This window comes from Astatotilapia calliptera, chromosome 10 (genome assembly GCF_900246225.1).
Source record: "Astatotilapia calliptera chromosome 10, fAstCal1.2, whole genome shotgun sequence".
Classification (NCBI taxonomy): domain Eukaryota; kingdom Metazoa; phylum Chordata; class Actinopteri; order Cichliformes; family Cichlidae; genus Astatotilapia; species Astatotilapia calliptera.
Window position 1 is genome coordinate 27,243,704 of NC_039311.1, and position 27,286 is coordinate 27,270,989.

Below are 27,286 nucleotides of genomic sequence, written 5' to 3' on the forward strand. Positions count from 1 at the left end.
CGTGTTTCATAAGTGTTTTTGTCTTTCTCTGGGAGTGTAGGAGCTGTGTGAGGACCCTCACCTGTTTGTAGATGGCATCAGTGCACACGATCTGCATCAGGGACAGCTGGGTAACTGCTGGTTTGTTGCAGCGTGTTCCAGCCTGGCCTCCCGAGAGTCTTTGTGGCAAAAGGTAAGAACATGTTTTTTCCTCTGCCTTTTTTCCTGATTACAAGGTTGGATTAATGTTGTATTAAACCCTGAAGACATAAACCCACCGATGAAACACTTCTGGTTTGCATTGTGTCTGTTGTTACTGTAAATCTGCACTTAAATGATTTTAAACAAAGTGTGGGTGGGGGTATTTTTAAACTCCAGACCAAGCTTGTTATTAGCTATGGGTGGTATACATTTAGGATCTTTTTAAGATTATGGAAATGTAACTTTGAAATCGTTGCTTCAACCACTCAGTCATCTTCAAAGCAAGTTAGGTGGATCAAGACGGCGATAAACAGCAATAAGATGGAGTCGGTCTGCTATCAGTTTGTGATAGTTGAATTTGAGTTCCTTAATGCAAAGAGACGAGTCGCAGACAAATTGTTCAGATTCAAACTGATTGCAGTGTGTTTGCAAACTGTTTACAGTCAGTCCAAGTTGAGCCACGATTGATTTTCATCCATGTCTTTTTGGATCTTGAATGTAGCAAGAAACCCACCTAGCTAGCTAGTATTACCCAGCATGCTTTTCAGATTTGTGATTTTATAAATGTTTAGTGTTATAAATTGTAATTTTTCAAGTTCCAATTCCCCACGCATTTCTCCACCTCTTGTGAAAATATTGAACTATTCCTTTAAAACCGAATAAACTAGTGACTGCAGCTGCTTGCTAGTTGAAAGCTGCTGTACTCTTTTGCTCCCTCTAATGGCTGAGTGTCCATTTTTGTCAGATAACTTCTTCTCACTGAACAGTTGCCAGCATTACCAAACAAACCACACACAACCCTTTGGTTGAGGATCGGCCAGGTAATGGAGGCATAGTTAAAGAGAGAAAGTCCCTGTGCAAAAGTGTGCACAGTACATTGGAAAAAAGGGATGCATCATATGCTCGACTGTGTTTAAGCATCCATTAGGAAACATTACTATAAGAAGTAAACACCAGACTGCATCAGTCAGTAGAAGTCTGAATGGTGGAGTCTAATGTGGAGTCTCTGAGGACAGACTGGAAGCACTAAGGCTAGATGGATGTCCTCTGAATGCGTTTTTATTAGTGAGGGGTTTTTTATTATTATTTTACATGGTTAACCAGCAGAGGCGTTTCTGCACTGCTAAAGCAAGCAGGGGCACACTTAGCCGTAAGAAGACAGAATACAGTTAGGTCCATAAATATTTGGACATTGGACATGGACAACTTTTATCTAATTTTGGTTCCATACATTACAACACTGAATTATTAAAGGAAACAACTAAGATGCAGTTGAAGTGCAAACTTACAGCTTTAATTCAGTGGGTTGAACAAAGAGTGGATAAAATGTGAGGAACTAAAGCATCTTTTTTAGTACAGTCCCTTCATTTCAGGGGCTCAAAGGTGATTGGACAAATTAAATAACTAAAAATAAAAAGAACCCTGTCATTGGTTTGCCTCTGATAGCTGCAGACTGGAAACACCCCACAAGGGCTCCAGCTTGTCTAGCCATCTCAGTGTGGCCCTTTGTCAAACTTACCTATTTTCCTGCTGCTAACATATCAACTTTGAGGACAAAATTATCACTTGCTGCCTGATATATGTGCCACAAGTGCCATGATGAGAAGATAATCAATGTTATTCACTTCACCTGACAGCGGTTTTGTTATGCCTGATCAGTGTAAGCCCTTCTAACACCAAATCCTGTCACTTAGCAGCCATCTTTGCAATGTGTCTGGGCAGTTATTCAATACAGCTCAGAGGTGTGATACATTTTCCCCAAAGTAAGACTTAAATGGAAACAAAAACAAAAATAAAAACAGAAAGACACGATTTGCATCCAGTGGTTTCAATTTAAATCAGAGGAACCTGTTTTGCTTGTTTATCTCTTCTTCTTGTTTCTTTTCCTCTTCTGGGTGTGTGTTTGTGCTGTAGAACCACAACAGCTTTGGAGAGTACATTTGTGGTTTTTGTGTTTGGACCACACGTTGTGCATTATGGAGAGTTGCTGGCACTCCATTAATGTATGCATGGTAAACCCCCTCAGCTAACCTGAATGATCAAACCATGGAGAAGAGGCCAAGGCTCGAAATACACTCACATAACAATTATATAACCTGCTATCACAGAGCCTACACAACCTACAACATAGACTACTATTCGGGATTCAGTGCCTTGTCTGCCTTTTAGCCAATTCATAAAAGGAAAAGCAACAAGACTTATAATGCTCTTATAATGCAGTTTAAAATGTTACTGGTTAGCTAGCATTCAAATACACCTACCTGTTTGAATGCTTCAAAAGGTATGCAACTGACACTCAAAATAGCCCTGATTTGAATACAGTTTAAATCAGTGAGTAATCTAAAAATTTAGAATTGACTGAAGGAACTGCAGTTTTTGGCGTTTCCACTTTGACTTCAGAGGTTCCTGCTCTGTAGCAATATTAGCATTTTAGCTCTGGTGAGGCTTATTCAAGCTTGTAGTGGCGACTACTTCACCAGTGAATGCAGACGTTTGTACCCCTCAGCCATAAACGCTGATGGAGTGTTATTGGCGCTGTGACTGGCAGGCGGTGTGGATATCCAAGTCTGTGAATGCGATAACTCGAAAACGAGGCAACGTAGGACTTTCAAATTCATCAAAAAACCATATGTGTATCTACTAAAATTCATAAGGTCAGAGGTCAGGTTTTCTGAAAATCTTGTGCTCTTGTGTGTCACCTAAGACTTTCATTGGTGCATCTACTAGGAGGCTCAGGGGTAGCACTGGCAGCCGCTAGTATGTTTTTTCACTGTAATAAAAATCCAGAATTAATTCACAAGTGGAACTTCTGTTTTTGTGACATCTATGGCAGATTTATAATTTGGGAAAAAAAAAGTTTTAGGCAGAAAAAAATCGGATATTCTTCTGATTTTCTCGTGTTCGTTTTGCATTGTGATCAGCCTTAGCAGGTGTCTTTTTCAAGATTTATTTTTAGGCATTTTGATTCTATTTGATAAGATGGGTAATAGGTGAAAAAGGGGGGGGGGGGGTGACATGCAGCAAAGTGGATGTCATTATTAATCAGTCATAGCTGTTGTCCAGCAGTGTGGTTTGTTGTAAGGAGATGCAACAGTGCTTTAACAGATTTCATCCAATGTTTACTACCTCTGCTAATTGAATAAAGGTGCATTGGAGATCTTTAAATGGACCGCAGAGAGCTTCATTCAGCTGTCCTTACTTTCAGAGATGTAGTTCGCTGCAATGAAAAGTCAATTTGAAGCCTTTTAAACACAGATTTAAATAAACAAGTGTTTGCATCCTGATTGGCATCACACATCCACTATCACCAGCTCGAGCACACAAACTTGCAGCGTTTTGTCAATAAAGAGCAGTTTATTTGAACTGTGCTGAGCCGGTTTGAAGTCTCTGGCGTCAGAATGATTCTGAGATGTTCTTTCACGTGCTGATAGAGGAAACAAAATGATTAGTGAGGTTTAATGGGATTTGAAACAAGATGCCTCAGCCTGTTCTAGAGAAATGCTGTATTGTGGAACTAGGCCGAGTACACATGGGGATGCTTACATGGCAGCTTGATCAGGTCCATCCTCAAGGAACAGCATGTCTTCTGCTTATTTCCCTTCTTAGGTCTTTAGTTTTGGCTGATTATTTTGTTCTGGTTTTTCCTACTTTGTTAATGTCTTTTCTTTTTTTTAAATGATGCACATGTCTGATTAGAATCACTGTAAATCTTCCTTAATCCACCTGAGCTTGTTGAATGCATGTTTGTGTTGATTATTGCCATCTACCTGCAGTGTAATTGTTCCTGTAATTTAACAGCTAAAATTCACAGGCCATTTTCTGGTGCATTGCAGTTGTTATCAGACACCTGTAGGTGCATTATCACCACAGTAGGCCTTTCTTTGAAGTCCCAGGTGGCGTTCTGAAATGATAGGTGCACTTGTAGGCTTGTTTAATGCAATTTTAAAATGCATGCACACAAGTACAGGAATTACGTTTTGTGTGAAATTTGTAGCGAGTTTTCGGAGTGCTGCCTACACACGTACACATGGCAAAGAAGTTATAAAACTAAAACTTTTATTGCTGAGCCACTTACAAAACAAACAAGATGAAAGCCAAGAACAAATAATCCAACCAAACCTTCAAATCTTCCAAAAGACAAACTGCAAGGGATGAAACAACAAAGAATAGAAAACTGATAGGGTTTAAATACACAAGAGGAGATTGGGACAGAGTGAACACATCTGGGGAAACAGATGAACTGAATCTAATGAGATAAGGGACTGTCAAAGTAAAGCAGGAACATTGGGACAAGGACTAAGACATACTAAATTGACAGAACTAAACAGGGACACAGAAACCAGACACGGGGACGCAACTGACTTCTCACAGGAGATGCTGAGGACAAAAACATAAAGACTAGGACAGACTGGACACGTCAGGTAACTTACAAAATAAACAAGGTGTTTAAGTTCCAGTGTATTTGACCTCTCAGGGCTGCTGTAGGCATATAAAAGTGTGGCACTTCTTCCAGAATTGCTCCTGTAAAGCCACAAAATGCTGTAAATCATAAACTCAACTGTGTCCTGCCTGAACAGGAGAGAGTATTTCAGATGCAAAACGAAGTGTAGTCAGTGTAAACACAGACCAGAAGAGGGTCCATCATACTCGGGCACGGTACGAGGTAACTGCACCTAATTTTAGAGCACCTTCAGTTTCAAAACAGTATCAAAATATTCAAACCAGGTTAACATTTCTTTTGTGATTTTTGTCTGTTTTCTGTCACACTGAGGTTTTAAAATTCTTTTTTGCACCTTGACTTGAGAAAAACATCTTCTTCTTTTTTCTTACAAAAAACCACAAGAAGATGCAGTGTTTAAATAACAGTATGTTAGTAATGTAAAGCACATATGCTTTGTGTGATGGTAAACGTGGAGAAAAAAGGAAGTAAATTCGTGAAATAATCTGCAGGCAGGAGGAAGTTTTTATGGAGTGGAGCATACTCAGCACAGGCCCAGGTGTCGTCTACACCGCAGATGACCCTCCAATCAGCACCTGCAAGAAAGTACAGCTCAACAGAAAAGAAAACAGACACGTAGGGTCATTTGGAAAATATCCGCTCCATGCTGCCACCCCTCAGTGAGCGTCGCCTGCAGCTGCTAAAGGAACCTACCAATCAGCATCCGCTGTTTTTTTTCCAAGATGTTGCCACTTGTTCATTCTTTTCTTGTTTCTTGTTCTTCGTCATTAGAATTTGTTACATAATAAATTATAATACACTTTTTAAAAAAAAAATACATCCAGGTTTTAAAACATTTATTACTGACTCTGTCGTGGAACCAGAGTTTCTTCATTCCTCATTTTGGACACATTTTATTGAGTAAAAATGTATAGGGACACATTTTGCTGGGGCTTCCCATGATGCACTGTGTGTTTCTTCTTCACTCACCTTTTCTCTCACTGTGTGTTTATACACATTGCATCTGCATTTAATCGTTAGCTATTATTAATCTCTGGCTCTCTTCCATAGTGTGGCTTTTGCCCTGTCTTCCTTCTTCTTCCTGAGTCCGGTTCTGCTGGAGGTTTCTTCCTGTTAAAAGAGAGTTTTTCCTTCCCACTGTCAACAAGTGTTTTACTTATTTGGGTTCATGTGATTCCTTACTTATTGAAGTAAACTGAAATTCATTATTCTTATTTGAAATAATCTGCCTTGCTATGGTTTCATGTCGGCACCTTTGAATATAACCAACACTTGCAGTCATTGCCTCAAAACAAGTGTAAACAGGAGGAGGATTTTTGTTTCTTTTTAATAGAGATATAATGCGGTTGTGCTTCCACAGACATACAGGTTTGTGTCCTTTCCTGTGCTTTTTGTGTTTGTGTGTTAGGAGGTCGTGGTGGAGACTGGAGGAGAGACAGGTGGACCATTTTACACATATATCAAGAGACTGAATGAGCTAGTTGTTACTATGTACCGTTTTAGCTGTTGGGGTGCTCCCACTCATATAGTCTACATTCTTTTTTTTTTTCATGCTCAATGTGGAAAAAAATCCCTTGTTAGTCTCTCTCTCAGTAGCAGTAGCCCTGTTCTGGTTTTGTCGTGTAGCATGGAGGGTGGATAGCGCCACATTAATGAGTAGACATTACTGACTCCCTCTGTACCTGTGGTTAGCAGTTATTACTAATCTCATGGGGGGGGTGATAGGCATACCGCACAACCTGATTGGGCTCTAGTGCCGAAACACTAACCGGTCGTCACACAGGAAGTCCAGATCAGCTCCAGGTGGATGCTTAGTTTAAGTTTTCCCTATAAACCAAAATATGTCAACAAAGGATAGCTGGGACATCTTTCAAGCCATCTAAAAGCTAACCATATAAAAATGTCATGAATTTAAATGTAAATGTGCAGGAAACAAAGTAACAGGTTTATTTATCTTTTCTTTTTTGGGCAAGATAATTCATTTAATTCATGAAAAATTAGGCTTTAATCTTAGAATCCTTTATTCTTAATTCACAGTTTTTGAATGCATTAAGTAGCCAGTGTCAGGTCTTGTAAGCGAGAATAGACATCCTCATTTACTTAGTTTCCTGCTAGTTTTACTTCCTGTGAGAGCAAAACAAGTAAATGGTCCAAGTCTCCCAGGAGCAGACACATCTCCCTGGAGATCCTACTTCAAAACATTTTGTACTTTTGTACCAGTTAATTACCTGCAAAAAGCTGCCAGCTTTTAAAGTTCTTTCAAATAGTTCTGGAAATATTTTAACTTGTAATTTTTGATGTTCTTTTATTTGTGTTAATGAGAAAAATCCTCACTTGATAATGGGATGACCGGTGGGCTTATTTCTCTGGTGCATTAGTTTACCTCTCAGTCACAGGGCGACAGGAAAGAGTGAGCAGAGAAGACATACCAACGAGGACAGTCGGTGAAAATTCATATTCATGCATTCAACACTGTTGGCAAGATCGATTTAATTGAGACTCTTGAGAATATGCAGAGTTAGATTTTTTTTTTTTTAAGCAAAACCGAGCCTCTGAGTTGCATGTTAGTCACACGCTTTGTACAGACAAGAAACGAGTCTAAATCCTCCTGTCGTCTGGGTTATTTTCCTTTTTCTCTCACACTTTTCCAGACACTTGTCTTCTCATTCACAGTTAGCATTTCATCCCCTGAGGCAGTTTGAAAGCAGTCAGGGCGAGCCTGCAGGAGGAAGAAGTGGAGGAGGAGGAGGCAGAGAGGTGAAATCCACATGCATCTCCTCACTTGTTTGTCAGGGTCACCATGTGAGACAGAGACCGATGAGGTGGCAGGAACCTGTTCCCCTCGTCCGCTGGGGAATAGTTGCACCCATCCACAGAAGTAAACACTGTCTCTATGCATTATCTCGTGTGGGAATCGGCTCCAGCAAACCCTTCAGGGCTGGCTGTTTGTGAGTTAGAGATGGGATAACAATTTTGTTCAACACTCAAACCCAAAGCACTTAAGAAAATGCAGATACGCCTTTTAGAATGATTGGATTTATTTCAATGATCTGATACAAAGTTATGAAACAACAACCTGTTTTGATCACTAAAGTGTTTTTGAGTCCTTAAAGGATGTCATATGGCCTGTGTCGATATTTTAGAGGGGAGGAATCATGAAAGGAGACAGAGGGCTGGCTTTATAGTAGCGGGTTCCTCAACTGAAAGCACACAAGGACTGAAGATGAGTCCAAGTATCTGTCCGAGATCATACACGCCAAGTCTTATTTGTCCACTGTGAAGGTGATGGAGCAGTCGACCGTCTCTGGGCTGCAGCCTTCTGAAAATGCAAACAAGAAGTACATCACCTTCCTCACCTTGGCCAGCTCCGCGATCCTCTCACCGAACTCGTCAGCGTCAGCCTCGTAGCACTGGACCGGCGCGTCGTCCCCATCGCCCGCTGCTCTCCAGAAAACACCTGCCGGCTCGAGCAGCTGACGGGTCATCAGGTTGGTGAGGTCAGGCGTCCAGAGCTGCGAGGTACCCATGATGGTGAGGCGGCCCGGCTGGGCCAGCCACACCTTCCAGTGTAAGAACTGGAGGGACTGGTTTGAGAAGTCCAGCCGGTACACGGCCTCATTGCCCTGCAGCAGGCGCTCGCCCTCCTGCCTTTTTTGGCCGCGCTGCTGCAGGGACTGAACCCGCAGGCGCATCACCTCCGTCAGCTCCACGTCCAGCCGGAAGGGCAGCTTCACCTCTTTAGACATGCTCAGAGGGCACACCTTGACAGGCAGAGAGGTCAATACCAACTGCAAGGCTGGATTAGATCGGCAGCTGTGTCGAAGATAATTTATCTCTGTCCAGACTCTCCTGTGCTCCGCTCCTTTCTGCTGGCTTACACATGAGCGTGTACTACTGATAGTAGAGGCGGGTCTTACTTAGAACTACAGAAGGAGAAAACAAGATGCAACCACAGTGCAGGGTTAGCCCTCAGGGAGCTGTGCTTAATAGTGTTTGTCACATTCGTTTGTGTCTCTGCTTCCTTAGATACAGATTCTTAACTGTAACACATTTATTGCATGAAGTGTCGTCTAGATTTTGGAAGCCTGCATGAGTGGCAAAACAAATGTGAATGCCAGAAGTAAGAGTCAGGTGGTCCCTCGCATGTAATGGGTGGGCTTCTATCATCTGAGGATAAGAAGAAGGGAGTGTTAAGAAAGCCTCTTCACTCCTCTTATGTGGCAGCAGGGGAAACCCGCGACGCTTTGTGCTTGTGTCTCTGGTCAGTCGTTGGGTCACTTTCCCTCCAGAGTTCAGCTGCTGTATAGCAGCACTGCCCAGCTGAAAGCTGAGATAGATGCACACTGCAGAGACAGAGACTAAGTAGCAGCGAAGGTGGAGTGCAAGAGAGATTGCTTCCCGAAGGATTACGAAATGACTCTGTGGTGTGGTGCTTAGTTTTTTTTGTTTCTTCCTTCTCCTCGCCTGTAAAAAGGAGCTGTTGCTGCCTCTCAGAGCTCTGGAGGGGCCAGATTCTCTCCATCAGTGGGTGTCACCTCCTGCAGAGAGGGTTGACAGTAACTGCTGTTCAGTTAGCGCACCCTGACATCTCCAAGAACTCCCGCTGGGACAGTCAGTCACACATGTTGTCGCTCTCTGCATCATTTGCAGGTTTTATTGGAGACTGTATTCATGCTGATAGAGGCTTCACAGACACCCTTTTTGCAGGTCACTTCTGGTGTCCATAAGGTGCTCCGTTATGACTCTGAGCCGCAGTGGGATCACAGTGAAATGATATTTCATAAAAGATGAGAGCAATCACACCACGCTATAGTTCAGAAATCACTTGTGTCCCCTTGTACGTTTCTGGATGTTGTCCGGTCACTGATTTCATTTCATTGCAGAAAGTATGAAGATAATCATCATTTAAATATGTGAGTTATAGAACCAAATCAGTCTGAGAGCAGCTGATGAGGAGGAGAGAACAAAGCTCTTCTTTGTACCAGGATGTAAACATGTTTATTTCTGCTGTCTGCAGTCTGTTGGGATTAACATTATTTTGGCTGTTTGACTGATTTCCTGCAGCAGGAAGTTGTGTTCAATGAAAAAGCTGAGATAAAATATTGCTTGCCACACATATGCGGACCAGCTGGGAGTGAAATTCAAACATACAGTGGGAGCTACCGTAGACTAAAGTAGAGCTAAAAGGAAAAGCCCTGGACTCTGCACTCTCAACCACAAACACACACAGCAGCATGCATAACAGTCTAAGGTAGCAGAAACAAAGAATTGGGCGTAACCAGACATTAATATCTGATCATATGAAAGAGGTTAAACATCTTCTTAGCTTAACTAACACTGGGTTGGTGAAAGGAGATTGGGGACATGTCAAAAACCTCTGGGAGGAATTTTGCTCATTGCGTCAGGAACCAAACTTTGCTGGACTGGCACAGCATTGTTTCTATAACAGAAGGAGAGTGAGAGGCTATAATAGAAATACCATAATATTAACAAAGGCTGTAACCTGTCTGCTGCAGATATTTCTTTATTTTAATCGATATCAGTCAAAAAATGTTGTCATTTAACTTTGGTTTGCACTTTTTTAGGAAATTTGGGTGTGATTAAGATAATAGATGGTTTCATTATTAAAGAAAGACTGAAATACAAGCTTTTTTTGCCTGCATTGAGTCAGTATTGTAAATGGCGAGTTATATATCAAATACATATTTACATGTGCAGTCCTGCATTCATACACGTGTGCATGCTTTCTTAAATCAGTTAAGTGATAACTATATGCACTTTGTGATACTAGGGCAGTTTTTAGTTGCCTCTCCATTGTGTGGACCGACTCCAGCACCACTGTCTCAGACTGCAAGGTGGTGGTGGCAGACATTGTGAGCTTCTTGTAGGTGCAACACTTCTTCACCTGCTGCAGGTGTGGTTAAAGGGACCCTCCAGCACACAGGGGCTCTCCAGAGCAGAAGGACGACTGCCGTGACCGGTTTCAGTCCAGTACGGTGGAGTCAGTGTCTCTCACCGTAGCTGAAAGATATCAAAGACCTGAGGGACCTGAGCCTGGAAGAGCACTTTGAAACTTTGAACTTTGAAAATAAGAGGACTGTAAACTAATAAATGAGTTGCAGGTAATGTTGCTCTCTTGGTCAAAAGGAGGTCAAAAGTTCTCAAAGTTGGGTTACCGAGCCACGTCTCTGTGCAGGAAACACTGCTCTGTGTCTGCTCTGGGCTCTGAGGTCATCAAGAAATTCCTGATACGTGTATTTGTTTTACCTCCCCTGTGAAAAAACTAACTACAGTTCACAAAATGGAGTCTGGTTATGGGCATTTCGCTGGGCCAGAGGAAATGCAGGCAGCCAAAACACACACACACACTGCAGTCAAACAGTTATTACCTCTCACCCATGTCCTATTACAGCTGGATTTATGACTGTGAAAGCCAAGGTTATAAATTTGTCCCCTAATCCTGAACGCAACAGCAGACATGAGGGGGACGGTGGTCTCGCTTCACCTGCCCACTCCACTATGATATTATTTGTGCTCCATGGACCAACGGCTATTTGTTTGGCTTACCTGCCCCTCTGCTCCCCTGTCCTCTTCCACCATGTAGGTCATTCCAGACTGGAAGGAGCAGGAGTGGGATACAGAAAAACCAGACTCCTACGCTGGGATTTTCCACTTTCGCTTCTGGCGCTTCGGGGAGTGGGTGGACGTGGTGATTGATGACCGGCTACCGACGGTGGACAACCAGCTGGTCTACTGCCACTCCAACGACAGCAACGAGTTCTGGAGCGCCCTGGTGGAGAAAGCCTATGCCAAGTGAGCATCAGAGGCAGCAGATTTTACTTAAACTCGACTATAAATCCATCGGAGTCAGATTTATGAAGCTTGTACAGAGTCACCAAGGGTGTGGTCACATATTGGTGTCATTAACAGTTTTTTTAACATCACAGATACATTCATTATTCCTAGAAATCATCCCATAACACAGAAATTTGTAAGATGTGTTAAACTGTGCTGAACGTTTATCATTTATCAGTGAACAGGCGAGACGAGCACATTTCAGCTGGTTTCTGTCCACGAAGCAAAAACACCAAAAGCAGCCCGATACAAAGATTTATTATGTCCTTCATAAAACACAAGATGACACAAGAGTACATCATTTTTTAGACGTGGATGACTCAGCATTGATATCAAATAACAAAAATAATTTTAAAGCTATGCGGAAAACACTCTCTGCCTTTTTTTGGACATTAATAAATAGACATTTTTACCATAAGCTTGAAAGCAAAATTTAAATAAAATGCAGGAATTAAGTGTAAAACAATGAAGTGTAAATTTCTGTTGCTACACCTGTGAATATGGCATATTTTTTGTGATTTTTAAACAAAAAACATAAAACTCTACAATCTGTTGTAGAGTCAACAGCATAAGACAGCTAAAAAACAGACTGGAAATAAAAGTGCATTACTTTATGAAGGTCAGCGGTTCTTTTGTGCCTTTCATATTAAAAAGGTTCTTATGAGTCACATCTGTGGGCAGATTACTCCAGAGATCAACATTCATTCATATGCACAAGTTTGCTCTTTTAGTTCTTTCATGGAAAAAAGATAAATCGGTTAAAAGATGTGATTGCACAGTTCGATGTGATGTCCATTTTCTCAGTATTTTGTACGTCAGTTTGATTTTATAGATTTGCTGAACTATTTTTATTGCTTACACTTAGTCATTTAATTGTAACCGGTATCTGTAACTCGATTTTAAATTGGAAAATTCTCTAAATAAATAACACAAAAACAAAACACATCATGGCCTTATCTCTGTTACCACATTTAACCAGTCAGAAGTAACCTGTTTTTGCGACTGTCCCAAAAAAATAGGAACTGTATATGAAATAGTTCCCTCTTCCTGCAGGGTTTACGGCTGCTACGAGGCTTTGGATGGGGGGAACACGGCTGACGCACTGGTGGACTTCACGGGTGGTGTTTCTGAGCCCGTGGACCTGCTGGAGGGTCAGATGGCCACAGACGAGGCGGCCCGTAACCAGCTGTTTGAACGCGTGCTCAAAGTCCACAACAGAGACGGCCTCATCAGCTGCTCCATCAGGGTAAGAACCGTGCGAAAGGTTCAGCTTAAAGAACACGCTAAGAATCACCAGTTATTCTAACATGCTTGTGTTTGTTGGATGTACATATATGAATATGAAGCACCAAAAGAAAACCTTGAACACAGCCCTCAAAGCAAAGCTGATTTTCTTTGTTAAGACTAAAATTTGGATTACAGTTCAATTTCTGGCCATACTTCAGTAATTAATGCGCTAATTACTGCACAAAAACTCTCTTACTGGAGGTCAGAGTCAAAGATGTTGGTCTAAACTGCAGCTCAACCGGCTGATGGAGTAATTTTAGTCAGAACTTAAACCTCATCCCACTCCAATAGTCAGAGGATGTCAGTCTCTGCTGTTCGCACTTTATCCAGGTGCAATAGCACAGAAGTAGAGTGCAATTTAAAGACGCATTCAAGCACCTGACTTTTGAAACAAAGCCATCGGGAAGCTCGCACTTGGCATTTCAACAGCATTCAAAACCCTGCTGTCTGAAAATTGTGTAATCACCCACAGCTGACCTCCCCAGAGCCCTTTAATAATTAGAACGTTTTCTATTCTGATTTAAAATCCAGGGATGAATAACCAACCTCTGCCTGTCGTGACTGACTTTCCAAAGACATTCAATTGTCTGGCAAAGATAGCAGCCATCTCAGAATCTCCGAATGAGCTCTTCTCAAAGGCTCTTCAACTTTGTGCTATAATTAATGTGCGAACGAGGTGCCATTGTGCGCAACATTTCAGATTTTTGCCTGTGTGTCTTTTCCTGTCCTCAGCATTTGAAGAACCAGACCCGGGTATTGTTATAGGCTTCCTGTTAGCAAAAGCAGGTTTTAATGTGGGGATTAATAAACGGTCCATTCCAGTGAAAAAGAGAAGCCAATAAAAACTCACTTATAAACCAGGAGAAATTTATGGCCATTTGTATTAAAGTTATAATGTAAAGACGTGAATAGTCAGTTAAAATCACGTTCTGTTACTAATTTGGGTTTTTTTCTGCTGTTAGTTATACTGAAATGACACACAAGGTTTTTGCACCCTGACGACACATAACTGTAGCTGTAAGGTACTAGTGCTGGAAATGCAACAACAGTCAAACTTCAGGGCTGTGTATGAAGTTTCTTTGAGTCTCTATTTTATTTTATGTATTTATTTTCTGGCTCTAATTTACAAGTTATATGTGTGTGTGCTCATATGTGTTTGAGCACAGGAAATTATTATTTTTGCAAGAGCTTCTGTTTTTATTTGAATAATTTAAGGAGACAGAAATCGGTCTTTCATTCCTTTTTTTTTTTTTTTTTGCTGTTAGTAAAATTTATTCTTGGAACTCATTTAGGGTCAATTTAATTTTCACTTAAATAGCACCAGCCTTACAACAACATTCATTTCAGGGCACTTTACATTCCCTTTGAGCAAGCCCTTGAAAATATTCAGGAGGAAAAATAACAAATATTCACTGCAGCTATTTGCAACATTGGAAAGTAGAAAGTCAGACTAATTTGAGTACAATAAATGGGTCAAATAAATCTTAATAGAGTCTATGCTAAGACACTATTATTAGGACTGTCATTTTGAAGCATAGACAGCCTTAAACATGGATGTAGCCACTCTGATGTCACCCACTCGTTACTGAAATCCTGTTCTGCACCTCGAGCTGAGCATTTTCACCGTTGACATCTTGATGTTTTGAAACTAAAGATGATGAAGTGTGGATCTGACTGACGTCGGCAGTCATTGGCCAATGAGGATAGCATTGATAATCCTGTCTTTTTGACACTAAAAGGTGTTAAAGCGGTTCGTATACCAATCAGAACGTTGGTGGATCGATCCCCGCCTCCTACAGTCCACATTTTGATGTATCCTTGGGCAAGATATTGAACTCTGAATACCCTGATGCATTCATTGTAATGTGGGTGTGTGTAAATGTTAGATAAAAGTGCTTAGGTATAGATATCAGCAAGTGACTCAAAACGGAGTAGAAAGATACTATATAAGTAGCAGTGGGTTACTGTAATTTGCAAGATGATCTTAATGTTTTATTCAGTGTGATCTGAAACTAGAGCACGAGCCCATAAAGCCATCAGGAAAGTGCTCACTGAGGTCCCAGAGGGAGCTGAGGGCCATTTTCCCATGAACTTCTGTATAACCAAGTCTTTTTACAATAAGATAAGCAGCCCCCTGCTGGCCTTTTAAAAAGATTAAATTCAATTGCATTTATTTATTTATTTATATAGCGCCAAATCACAACAAGAGTCGCCTGTAGGTGATTGAGATTCTAAGGTTAAGACCTCACAATAACAGAAAAAAAAAACCCCATCAATCAGACGACCCTTTGTGAGCAAGCGGGAAGGAGAAACCTCCTTTTCCCATCTGTCGGGGCCGGCTGGGGGGTACAGGACAAGATGCACCTAAGAATTCAGGTTTCAGGTGCTTAACTTTTAAGACCAGGAGGCTACGTCCATCTTTTATGCTGTCTGAACCTCCAGTAAACTGAGAATTACTGCTCTCCTGCCACCATCTGTTAAGACATCAATATAGCAGCTTTTCTACAAAGCTCAGTTCTTCCAATAAAACATTAAGCCGACTCACCTCTATGCAAGAACAAAATAGTAAAAGCTGTTGCGAGCATAGATTTCATGTAAAAGACAACAGATGTTGGTTACTCGAGCTTTTTGAAGTCTCACCTTTTTGCCTTTTTTTCTAGCTTTTTGGCCCCTGCAGCTTGCTTTATTTTGTTCGTTGCTCTTTTTTAACCAAAACTGATCATATTTGGTATGTAAGTTGAACATACTGACATGGCGGTCCGTGACAGTATACATGACGGACATAGCCTATATGATGTCACCCATTGGTTTTGCACTACATTTCCACATTCCAGCGTTAGCATTTTGTCTGCCACCATGATGGGGGGGTTTAGAGCCAGAAGCTTATAAATCAGCTAACACCACCTAGCATTTAACAAAGCTGCATTCATAAACTATACAGGTGGAACACACACACACACACACACACACACACATCTGCTAAATATTTTCGGCTGCCTCATTTAGGGGTCGCCACAACAGATCATCTGCCTCCATCTCACCCTGTCCTATTTCTACCGTGCTCCTCTGTGACACCAGCCCTCTGTATGTGCAAACTGTCCTTTCTTCTTTTGCCACAAATCCCCCATGACAATCATCTTCACCCACTCCACCCTGCCTCGGCTCTCTTCTTCACCTCTCTGGTGCACTGTCTGTTGTTTTGGATGGTATTTAAAATCTCTCTATTCCTTGCATCTTCAACTTTCAAACCTGCTTCTACGTACTTTCATACTCTTAATGGATACTTTATTGATCCCCATGGGGAAATTACTTGTTTTCTCTGCATTTGACCCATTCACTCAGTGAAGCAGTGGGCAGCCCACTAAGCAGGCGCCCGGGGAGCAGTGTGTAGGGACGGTACCTTGCTCAGGGGTACCTCAGGGTAGCCGTTAAGTGGATTCGAACCGCCGACCTTCCGACCATGGGGCGATCACTCTTGTGCATACCTCCACCTCTCCAGGCTGTCTTCCACCTGCTCCCTCCTCTCACCACAGATCACAGTGTCATCTGCAAACATCGTAGTCCACAGATACTCCTGCCTGACCTCTTCTATCACCCTGTTTATCACTAACCAAAACTGAAGCACAAACCTCAGGGATGGGATAATACTAGTGAAAATTCCTTTAAAAAGACTTTAAAGGAACAACAGCACAAACACACATTTAAGAGGTCCCTTAAATAGTTTTGTAGACTGCCTCAAGTGGCCACCAGAGGAACTGCTTTTGTGTGTTAGCTTTGTTTGTTAGCATCCTTTTCTTTTGTCTAGACTGACAGAGGCATCTGTGTTTTCTGCTTTCCAGGCGACCACAATAGAAGACATGGAGGCGCGGCTGGACTGCGGTTTGGTCAAAGGCCACGCCTACGCCGTGACAGATGTACGGAAGGTGCGGCTAGGTCACGGACTGCTGGCCTTCTTCAAGTCGGAGAAGCTGCACATGATCCGCATGAGGAACCCTTGGGGGGAGAAGGAGTGGAGTGGCCCTTGGAGTGACAGGTAATCACAACACTGCCACCTGCAGGCAGGAAGATAAACTACTGAAGCTCCTCAGTCTCTAATCCTACCCTGTTAAAGGTAATTGAGCTGTCTTCATCTATCATTACTCGTAGCAGACATCTTACCTCTGTGAGTCAGATGTGGAGCATTCCCAAAACAATGTATTTTGCCCGTAATAGGATACGTGACCGTGTCACGATCAATTTAACCAATTACATAAATTGAAAATGTCAAAGTGCGCCAGTCCCTCAGAATTTGACTCACGAGGTTTCTAAGAGACGTAACATGACGAATGATTAAATGCCAAACGACCGAACAGAAAGCAATCCATACATAAGGTCCAGGACACAGAGAAAAGAGGAGGACAATGGGAAATGTCATGTAGACAATGAAAAATGGAAATGCAATCAAGCTAATGGGCCGCTGAGCAAAGAAGAACGGCTAAATTCAGCCCAGTCGGAGAGCCGCTCGTTTATGAAAGCAGCTCAGACGTCCTCGAGAAAAATGTTTCAGCTCAGGAGTGGGTAAAACGGAAAAATAAATGTGCTTGCTCCTCGTCTCTGTCTTTGAATCGTGAACGGGCAAATTCGGTGAAACAAACAGGGAGCCGGTAAAGTCGGATAATAACAGACTCTGAATTATTGATAAGGCTGAAAGAGAGACAGCTGTTATTAAAGAGACGTGAGTCATCCCTCATCATTCACTCACTGTCGCTGAATAATTCATTCATGGTTTGATAAAACCCGTTACTGTAAATGGTGGCTGACAGACCGCTGGACGTTTGTCAGGGCATCATAAACAGAGACATAAACACAGAGCTAATGCATCCAGTAAAACACCTGTGTTTCCCCTGAGCACTGAATACAGAGGAAACCTTGATGTGCAGGTATGATTCACACGGTAATAAATACCACGACTGGTGCTGTAAAATAGAGCTCAGGAGGGAGAGACGCGCGCGCAATTCATTTGTCTGAACTCGATACAGCTACTCAGAAATAAACTTTATAGCTGTGGTCGTTATAAGTCTTGCAATTAATATTTATAATATTCTGTTAATAATTTAAATGTTTTTCCTCTTCCCCATATTTGAGGTCCCACCATTTTCATAGCAGGCAGATGTATATACTATTATATTATATATTGTACATATATTTATTAGTTTCAGATGTAGCCATTCTTGTATTTTGCTTGTTTACATTATTGTATTTTGCACAACTCTGTTGCTTGTGAAGCTCGCACACAAGAATTTCACTCACATGTGCTGTACCAATGTACCTGCACATGTGATGTGACAATAAAAGTGATTTGATTTGATTTGATTATATTATTTTACTAGTATGACTGTACGCATCTTAAATTAAAGTTGTATGGTTTAAATCTGCTAATCTTGTGTAAATGTGTTTACTATTACCCTTAGGGATTATTTGCAGTACTCTGAGGGTAACTTAAGGTTAGCTATGAAAGGAAATTTTGCACTGAAAGTAGCAGAAAATAAAAATTGAAATATTTCGAGTGACAAAGACATGTTTGAAGCAACAGATTGCAGGTTTTTCCTCACAATTAAAGACTTGGGCAGGATTTATAAAACAGTATGGTAACGCAGGGATGAGTAGATCTGTTCAGTTTTATTTACAGTATGTAACGCTGAATCACAGCAACAGTCACCTCGAGTTGCTTTATATTGTAAGGTAAAGTCAGTAATACAGAGAAAACCCCAACAATTAGACGACCCCCTATGGGCAAGAAGAAAGCCAGAGTTTAATAATAACTAATGATTAAATGCAGAGAAATGTCTAAACACGGGTGATGGAGAAGACAAGCGTGAAGAAGAAACAGTCCTAGTTAATAGGCCTGTTAACTAAAAGAGGATTCAGATACACTTGATTAAGCCCTAACGACAAATGTTTTTAGCCTAATCTTAAAAGTAGACAAGGCGCCTGTCTCCCGAATCCAAACTTTGAGCTGGTTCCACAGAAGAGAGGCCTGAAACCTGATTGCTCTGCCTCCCATTCTACTTTTAAATATCCTAGCAACCACAAGTAAGCCTACAGTCTGAGAGCAAAGTGCTCTTTTGGGGTGATTATAGTATTAACCACAACATGGTTTATGTAAGTCAAATGCTGACTCGACCAGGAAAGGGATGATCAATAAATCGTGCTTAAGAAGCATTTGCAGGGACAATTTTCATTTGTTACAAAGAAGTTCTTTATGGATGTCGACTTCTGTCTTCCCACTGATTGTTGTACATATTTCTGGCACTTCCCCCTGCTGATAGTAGCAGCTCTGACAGGTAGACGTGGGCTTTCATCTCCACACTACGAATGCAGTGTCATACTAGACTCCAACAGGGAGCAGTTGGCTCTGTGCAGCACCTAAGCTGAATGAGAACAGTAAAACAATCTTGGATGTTGGTTACTTGAAAGTATAATTACGTGTTCAGACATTATTTTTTGAGGTCTCATTTGTAGGCTTGATTTTTGCTCGCCCAATGGTCCATTTATAGTTGGTCTTTTAGAGGCTTAAAGGTGTTTCGTTTGTGCCGTTTATCCAGCAAGAGGTTGTGAAGGCTCCTGTAATGTGTGCTGCCGTCACAGAGGAAATAAATTGATGATGAGCAGGGGGAAATTAGCTGTCACAAATGATGAGCTCAAAAAGATAATGCTCAAGGATCCCCCCTCCATGTGCAGCACCTGAGCCCCCCGGGCTCTGTTGCAGGGGTTGTGTAAAACCAACACATGAGACAGAAGATAACGTGTCAACTACAGACGTCACCCAGAGCAGGTCCAAATGGGTTCAGGTCATGAAACAGTGAGGCCTTTTACTAAAATCTGACACACTTATACAACAAAATTAAAGTCTACCTCTAACAAAAGCTCATTTCACATAAAAGCCTGTTTGCTCTTTTGTTTTTGCTCCCTGCAGTTCGGAGGAGTGGAACAAGGTGAGCAAGAGTGAGAGAGAAAAGCTGGGCGTCACCGTACAGGACGACGGCGAGTTCTGGTGAGAGCCTGAAAAAAATACACCCACAGTCATTTTGTTACATTAAAAAAAGGCTACAGCACTTTTATTTTCAGGCACTGATGTTTGGGCCGCAGGAACAGTTTGACATTTTGAGCTTATTTTACTTCCTGCTGAGATTTTTGATGTTTTGATCCAAAGCTAAAGCAGATGGCCTATCATGTTTGATGTCACAAAGGTAGATGCTCATACTACGGACATTATATTTTTGACAAACCCAAGGTTAGGACCAATGTGAAATGTATCTGTTTCAGGGGTTGAACTTCAGAACTGCTGTTCTGGGAAGACTAGAATGTGAAACGCACTTCTTCCTGTTTTTCATTGTTTAATTCCCTGTGATGTAAATGAACCGCATAAAGATAATTAAGCAATTAAACATGGTCTAAAAGTATACGCATTTCTGTGTTGTCCTTTTCTTTGGCACCAACCTCAGAATGATGAGGGGAAGGCAGAGACATGAATAAGGCCTTCAAATCACCTCTGATATATGAATAGCTCTTACAGTGAAACTAATGAATTTCTGTATCTCACCTACAGGTGGGTAGTTTAGCCAAGCATCAAGAGTATAAGCTAGCCTGGCTTAAGCTCATTTATTAGTTTATTTATTACTTTGTTGCTTTGTTGCATGTATCACTAAAGAAAGAAGTCAAATTAGAAATAAGATTAAGAAGGTTATCTTCATCGTGTCAAATAAAATGATGCAGTTCTTCTTCAGAAGCCCTCGGCACTCAAGCTTTAGGCTCATTTTATCTCAGCTCTGTACATCCTAACCATTTGCTTTGCTCCTGGTTTTGTTTCCTCTGCTTTTGTACCTGTTCAAGATCTTCTTCTTTCAAGCTTTTTCCTCTAGTTGGTATCCACTCTCTCTGCTCTCTTCTCTCCTCTTTTCCTGCTGCCCTCCTGCAGGATGACATTTGATGACTTCTGCCAGTACTTCACTGACCTGATCCTGTGCCGCCTCATCAACACCTCCTACCTGAGCATCCACAAGACCTGGGAGGAGGAGGTGATGAGGGGCTCCTGGGTCCACCGGCAGGATCCCCTACGCAACCGATCCGGAGGCTGCATCAATCACAAAGCCACCTTCCTGCAGAACCCTCAGGTCGGTACATGTCGTGGTTTTGTCTTTAAGAACTGTGTGATCAGTGCTGGACTGTGATGCACCGTCCTCTTTTTCTCCTCCTAGTATGTGTTTGATGTGAAGAAGGTGGAGGACGAGGTGCTGATCTGCTTACAGCAAAAAGAGAAGAGAGCCACACCAAAAGAGGGCAAATCAGAAAATCTCGCAATAGGCTTCGATATCCACAGGGTAGAAACACCCACACGTAACCGAGAAATCTTCACAAAGCGGAACCAGGAAGTAAACCTGTGATAGATCTGGATCTTCTCCTTCACAGGTGGAGCTAAATCGGAAGTACCGTATGCACACAGCCCAGCAGAAAGTAGCAGGTTCCATCTACATCAACTCACGCTGCGTCTTCCTCAGGAAGGAGCTGAAGGAGGGCCGCTACGTCATCATTCCCACAACCTTTGACCCCGGGCAGCAGGGTGACTTCCTGCTCCGTGTCTTCACTGATGTGCCTTCAGACTGCAAGTAAGTGTATGATAGTCTTACATGTGGATGTAAAGAGCTACACTCGGAGGCTTTACATCTTTAGAGTCTCGTCAGAGGCTGATGCAATTGGATACATTATTGGATGAAATTGTACTTCCTGTCAGTCACTTTACACAGTTACTTCTGCAAGAAGTAATTTTTTTGAATACTCGCTCCAAGACCTCCCATTTAATCAATAGTTAACACTAAACATCTGCCTACACATCTGGACAAATCATGGGCTTAATGAGGGGAACAATGCTTAATGCTTGGTTCTGTGTTGTTCTGACCTGTTTATTATCAGCTTCCTTCCTTGCCTGGCTTATTTTGATTTTCTCATACCAGTGTTGTCCTGTCTAGCTTATTTCAATCATCTTATGCCTGGGTTTCAGGTATCTTCCCCGGCTTATTTTGATTGCTACCTTGGTTTAGGTTTCCAAGGTCGGGGTGACCGTGGCTCAGGGGGTTGGGAAGCGCATCTGTAACCGGAAGGTCGCCGGTTCGTTCCCCGGGCTCTCTGTCCTGGTCGTTGTGTCCTTGGGCAAGACACTTTACCCTACTTACCTACTGGTGTTGGCCAGAGGGGCCGATGGCGCGATATGGCAGCCTCGCCTCTGTCAGTCTGCCCCAGGGTAGCTGTGGCTACAATTGTAGCTTGTGTGAATGTGAGAGTGAATGAATAGTGGAATTGTATGGGACAATGCACTTTGTTCATATCAGTCTTAGACCCACTGTTGCTGTTAGGTGCTTTGCACATTTCCAGTTTTATCTTAGGCCGTTTGAAGCTGGTGTCCTGCTTAGAGTATACTCTTCCGCTCAAAGCCAGAATGTCTGTATTTCAGCCATTATAAACACTGTTTAAGTCTTAATATAAAATATATATAATTTATATATAATATTTTCCTGTCTTTAATTTTAAAAATGATTTATACAGTGTATGAGGACAGTTACAGTCCTACATTTACACCCATTAAACCAGATTGATTCCTGTAATAACACAACCACAGAAATTCTGCCAAGGAATTCATTCATGTTAGCTTAAGAGAAGGACTGCTTCATGCTGCGTTGATACATCAGCACAGTAACAGATAGTAGATAATTTTTCACCTATTATTTCCTGTTGCTTTTGGGACTGCCGACCAGAACCTGCTGCTGAAGCACTGGCAGCGTTACAGAGGCCTGTCACACTCCAACATGAGGCATATCTGTGTTCATACATCCATGTACCTGTGCTGTCTTCATCTTACTCAGAGAGCTGACCCTGGACGAGCCTCCTCAGACATGTTGGACGGGGATGTGTGGCTACCCTCAGCTGGTCACTCAGGTCCATGTACTGAACGCTGAGGGTCTGCAGGGACAGGACTCCAATGGAGGTCGGTATGAGGACTCCAGTCGGTGCGTAGCAGACGTAACCTTGCCTGACATTGAGTGCTGTGTTTTGTATTTGCATGTCAATGATGAAGTGCTGTGAAAACCCACAGAGCTGCACTGCCTCAATCCCAAAAAGAGAGCGAGAGCCCAGAGCAAAGCACGAGGTACCTCAGCACCACCCGCTGAGATTATTTAGCTAGTGTAGTGTCTACAGCCTGTAGTGTGCCGCAGTTATGGCTTAAATCTCTTACTGTGTGTGTGTGCATGTGTGTGTTTGTGCGTGCGTGTGAACTAACTGCTGTAACTTTAACACAAAGGTTCATGTGATTGTAGCGTCTTATAGTATGCTTCTGTTAAATAAGTAAATCAGCGCTGAGCAGTCAGTGTACACCATCCCCCAAAAAGTCGAGCTTTATTTACATTTACTCCACAAAGAGCCACCAGAGCGAGCAGCTCCTCATGTTTGATTTGACAGATTTTACTTTATTTTTACCCTTCCTGAGATAAAACTGTTCAAATCTTTTAATTGTTAGGCAAATGTGTAAACCACTACAGTAAGGAGCCACTCGACAGGGGGTCATTAACTGTTCCGATACCAAGTAAATACAAGGGCCAGTTTTGGTTTTACTTTAAATTTATAAAGTTAGCTTATGTAGGGGATAGCAGTGTGTCATGACTTAAGAGATAAATCAATGAGTTTCCAAATCCTGAACACATTTAATGACCACCATGTGTCTGTCTCTAAAGCACTTTAGTTCCACCTCTCTTAATAAAATTAGATTTGACAGTCAGTACAAAAGGGCTCAGATGTTTTTCATAATGCATGTTTTTATTTTCCCACAAAATTATTCAGTTCAGTGGGCTACATGCTGAACAGAGGATAGAAACAAAGTATCAATTCATAATGCCAGTATCAGTCCGATACCAATACCAACATTGGTATCAATACTATCATCGAGCGCCCACTTTAACTGCTTTGTACATACTTATAAAGCATAAGTGGAGGCAGAAATACTAGTTTTTTGTTGCTGTTTTTTAATTAAATAGTATTTTCAAATGTAGAAGTCCAGAGGTATTATCAGCAAAATGCACATTGTTAATAAAAATGTCCTCTGTGGCTGTTTTTTATTTATCAGTGTACTATATTAATACATTTTTTGACATTTTGCTGGTTTTATCCCGGCAGAGCTATTTTAAACTTTTAGATATTTGTTCATTTTTTTCTGACAGCTGTAGATCCCTACGTCATCATCACCTGTGAAGGAGAGAGGGTTCGTTCACCAGTTCATAAGGACACACGGTGCCCAAACTTTGACATCAAAGGCCTGTTCTACCGCAAGAAGCCCAAGGAGGGCATCCACATCGAGGTGAGCTGTCACTCTGCAGTCCGTAGTGTGAAAGGTTGAAGAAAAAAAATGCAACTTCAAATTTGATTTGTTCTTTATCCCTCAGAAACTACAGCTTTTGGCCAGTGGCCTTTGACAACTTTCACATTTATACATGGCACCAAAATGTAAAGTGCACATCTTCTGAACAGTAGCTATAAGGTTACTAAAAGGTTACTGTTTGCTTACTTTGGATTTCATTGCATAGTTTCACTAAACTCAAATCAAGGTAACAGGATGAGAAAACAAAGTCTAGGAAGTCTTGCTATATACTGTGTGTTTATTCTGCGATCAGACCATTTTGTAACCGCTTTTCATCAGGCTCTGACAAACACATGGTCACTCTAAATTAAATACTAGCCATTTGAGTTGTTATATAACCCACATAGGGTCTTAAAAATCATCAGATTAAAGCATAAACTCACCTATATCAAAGGAAAATGTGCAAAAACTTAAACACCAGCAGGTGTTTTATAAAAGGAAAATAACAATGTTCCAGAAAAGGAAAAAAGCTCATGTTCATATTGCCACTACATGTAAAATAATTTATATATAAAGAAAATAAAAATAAACCTACAGAACAAACATGTTATTATGCAGACATAATATACGCTGTACACAAACAAAAAGTAGCCGTAGAATTCAAAATACAGGGTTATCCAGCCAGTAAAAATCCAATACTAAGAATTGATCACATTTACTGAGAAATAAATGTTCATAATCACAAATTTTAAGTTTTCCTCAGGGGCATCAAACTGTTATTAACCCATTAGGTAAAACATTTAGATCTAACTACCGTACTTCTTGAACCATTGGTGCAATTGAAAAATTCCAACGGTTCCTGAAAGCATCAACTCTGTGCTTTATCAGTGATATGAGGGTCGTGATGGTAATCCCAGGTAGGGCGCCACATTCAGCGAGGCTGCTGCAACACTGTTCCTGGAATTATTGTAATAATCCTGATATCACTGAAAAGCAACAGTTCCCCGCTGCTTTCGGGAACTGTTGGAATTCTTTTATCGAGCAAGTGGTTCAGGAGTTACAGCTGTTACATATGTTGAAATAAAACGTTGCAAAACCTTACGTTTTGCCACATTCATCGCTCTCTGGTCTCACGTTGACATCCTGTGTGACAGCGCTGTATGTGTGTGTGTTTTAGCATTTTGTAACCGAACACGTGGGAAATTTGAGTTGAAAAAAAAATTGACTCCTTCAGTACATGATGTAGACGATCTACTAGGCATGAATAATATATTTCTTATATTTGTAGATATGTCAAAACATCTTAAGTATTCGCAAAGTGAAAGCAAGAACCTAAATACACAGTCGACAGTGACGGCTGCAGAAAAGTGGGAGCTAGCTGCAGGAATAATTTGGGTTGATAGTCCCGCGGCACTTGTCTTCATGCAGAGTTTCACAGCGTTTCATCGCTTGTCTCATTTTCAGTCCTTTTTCCCTTTATCAACTCTCTCTTTGAGCCTACGGGACGTGAGAATGAGGCTGCTAAGGATGTTTGCAGAGCATCCATAACTAATCAGTTACAGGCTCCATATCAGGTGACACGTGTAAACCAGTGTATTTGTGAGGGAGGTTATTAATAGTAATACGATGTTGGATTTGCTTGTTTAGAGCTGTGAAATTGTTTTATTTGTAACACAGTGAAATGAAACCATGAGTGGGCATTAGAGCTGGTAAATCATCTGTATTTACACACTGTTAGCATCAGAGAGAGAGACATCATTCATTTAAATAAATAAGAGAGTTAGACAATCACATGAGGTATCCTTCATGTTGTTTTTCACCAAACAATCTAAAAGATGGACAGATCAATTCAAAACTGAGTAAGGAGACCTTCATTGAGCTTATTAATTTGTCCAGTAGAGCTCCATTAAAAACCCAAGTGTACTTAATGATTCATTTTATCATTTTCACTATTCATCCGTGGCCAGTCCCCTCGCTTTTACTTTGGAAATTCAGTCATTCTAATCCCAGTTACACATCCCACGTTTTCAGGATTTCAAGATTTCAGATTGCAGTCAACTGAGGTGTTTTCTTAGCCCTTCTAATTTAAGTGCATAATCTTAGCTACTGTGGCTGCTATAGGACAAACATGTTTCAGACAGACGAGAGATGATGGCTGTGGCCGGCTGACCTGTTTGTACTACTGTTTGAAATGGATCTGACTGTTAGGCTTTTCCCTGTTTGTTGAAGGCTGTCACTCCATTGTTTTCCTCAGTTGTGAAGAGGCTGTAAAACTTTTTGAAAGCAGAGTTAGAGAACCTGTTGAGGATTTGGTGAACTGTTGGTAGCACTGCCATTTCTGTTGATGTTAGCTGCTGTTAGTCCAGGTTAGTGAAACTGTCGTTGAAGTGGCTGTACCTTTTGTTGAACTAATAAACTCTCATACGATGTAATTACATAGTAATGTGTGTATATGTATGAATACAGTATCCCTTTTTTTACTATTATAAAATGTCAAACAATCACTGAGAGACAGTTACCTTTATGTTTATTGGTTAACGTGTGAATAAGGACTGTTTATTCATTTCATTTTGTTATTTAATAAATGACATTTTCTTACTATTAAACAAGCTTTTAATAGATTTCAGAAATATTTGTTTTATTGTTTTAAATCAGCGGTCCCCAACCCCTGGGCCATGGACCGGTATCGGGCCACGAGAGTTGAGGCTCGGTCGTTTCAGGGGTTTTATCGTTAACTCGGTTTCCCTGGGTCTTTTCCCGTGTTGTAGTTGTGTGTCTTATTTTGAACGAAATATTTACACGTTACCATAGCGACCAGAGAGCATTAAGGGTCAGAGAGGAGGATGTTACTTTCAATGTTTTTGGCGCATTTCAGCAGGATGCTGCTAATAAAGTTACACAATTACACAGTGAATTCACTTTTATTATTATATTTCCAAAATACCACAGTTTTTGTCTTGGTCGTATCATTTTATTTTGTTGCATTTATCCGCAACACCTTAAAGGCCAATCCGTGAACATATTGTCTGACATTAAACCGGTCCATGGTGCAAAAAAGGTTGGGGACCGCTGTTTGTGACATGTGGTTTAATTTTTAAACAGATACTCTGACATATAAGTTT

At 41.4% G+C, this 27,286-nt stretch overlaps 2 protein-coding genes across 2 annotated transcripts in view; one reads left to right on the forward strand and one right to left on the reverse strand.

Annotated features, from left to right (window-relative positions):
- The window catches only part of capn5b (calpain 5b), a 59,240-nt gene that overhangs the window by 24,039 nt on the left and 7,915 nt on the right, over positions 1 to 27,286 (forward strand). The window contains exons 5-15 of the mRNA XM_026182795.1: positions 41 to 172; positions 11,244 to 11,452; positions 12,548 to 12,740; positions 16,621 to 16,814; positions 19,737 to 19,814; positions 20,739 to 20,934; positions 21,019 to 21,141; positions 21,230 to 21,426; positions 22,678 to 22,799; positions 22,908 to 22,961; positions 24,028 to 24,164. Of these exons, the coding sequence (XP_026038580.1) occupies positions 41 to 172; positions 11,244 to 11,452; positions 12,548 to 12,740; positions 16,621 to 16,814; positions 19,737 to 19,814; positions 20,739 to 20,934; positions 21,019 to 21,141; positions 21,230 to 21,426; positions 22,678 to 22,799; positions 22,908 to 22,961; positions 24,028 to 24,164 (1,635 nt within the window). The remainder of the gene's footprint in view (positions 1 to 40; positions 173 to 11,243; positions 11,453 to 12,547; positions 12,741 to 16,620; positions 16,815 to 19,736; positions 19,815 to 20,738; positions 20,935 to 21,018; positions 21,142 to 21,229; positions 21,427 to 22,677; positions 22,800 to 22,907; positions 22,962 to 24,027; positions 24,165 to 27,286) is intronic.
- Positions 7,145 to 14,317, reverse strand: ompb (olfactory marker protein b). The gene is made up of 2 exons (XM_026182796.1): positions 14,290 to 14,317; positions 7,145 to 8,375 (listed from the first exon to the last, which is right to left on the reverse strand). The coding sequence occupies exons 1-2, from the start codon at positions 14,315 to 14,317 to the stop codon at positions 7,903 to 7,905; spliced, it is 501 nt and encodes a 166-aa protein (XP_026038581.1). The 3' UTR covers positions 7,145 to 7,902.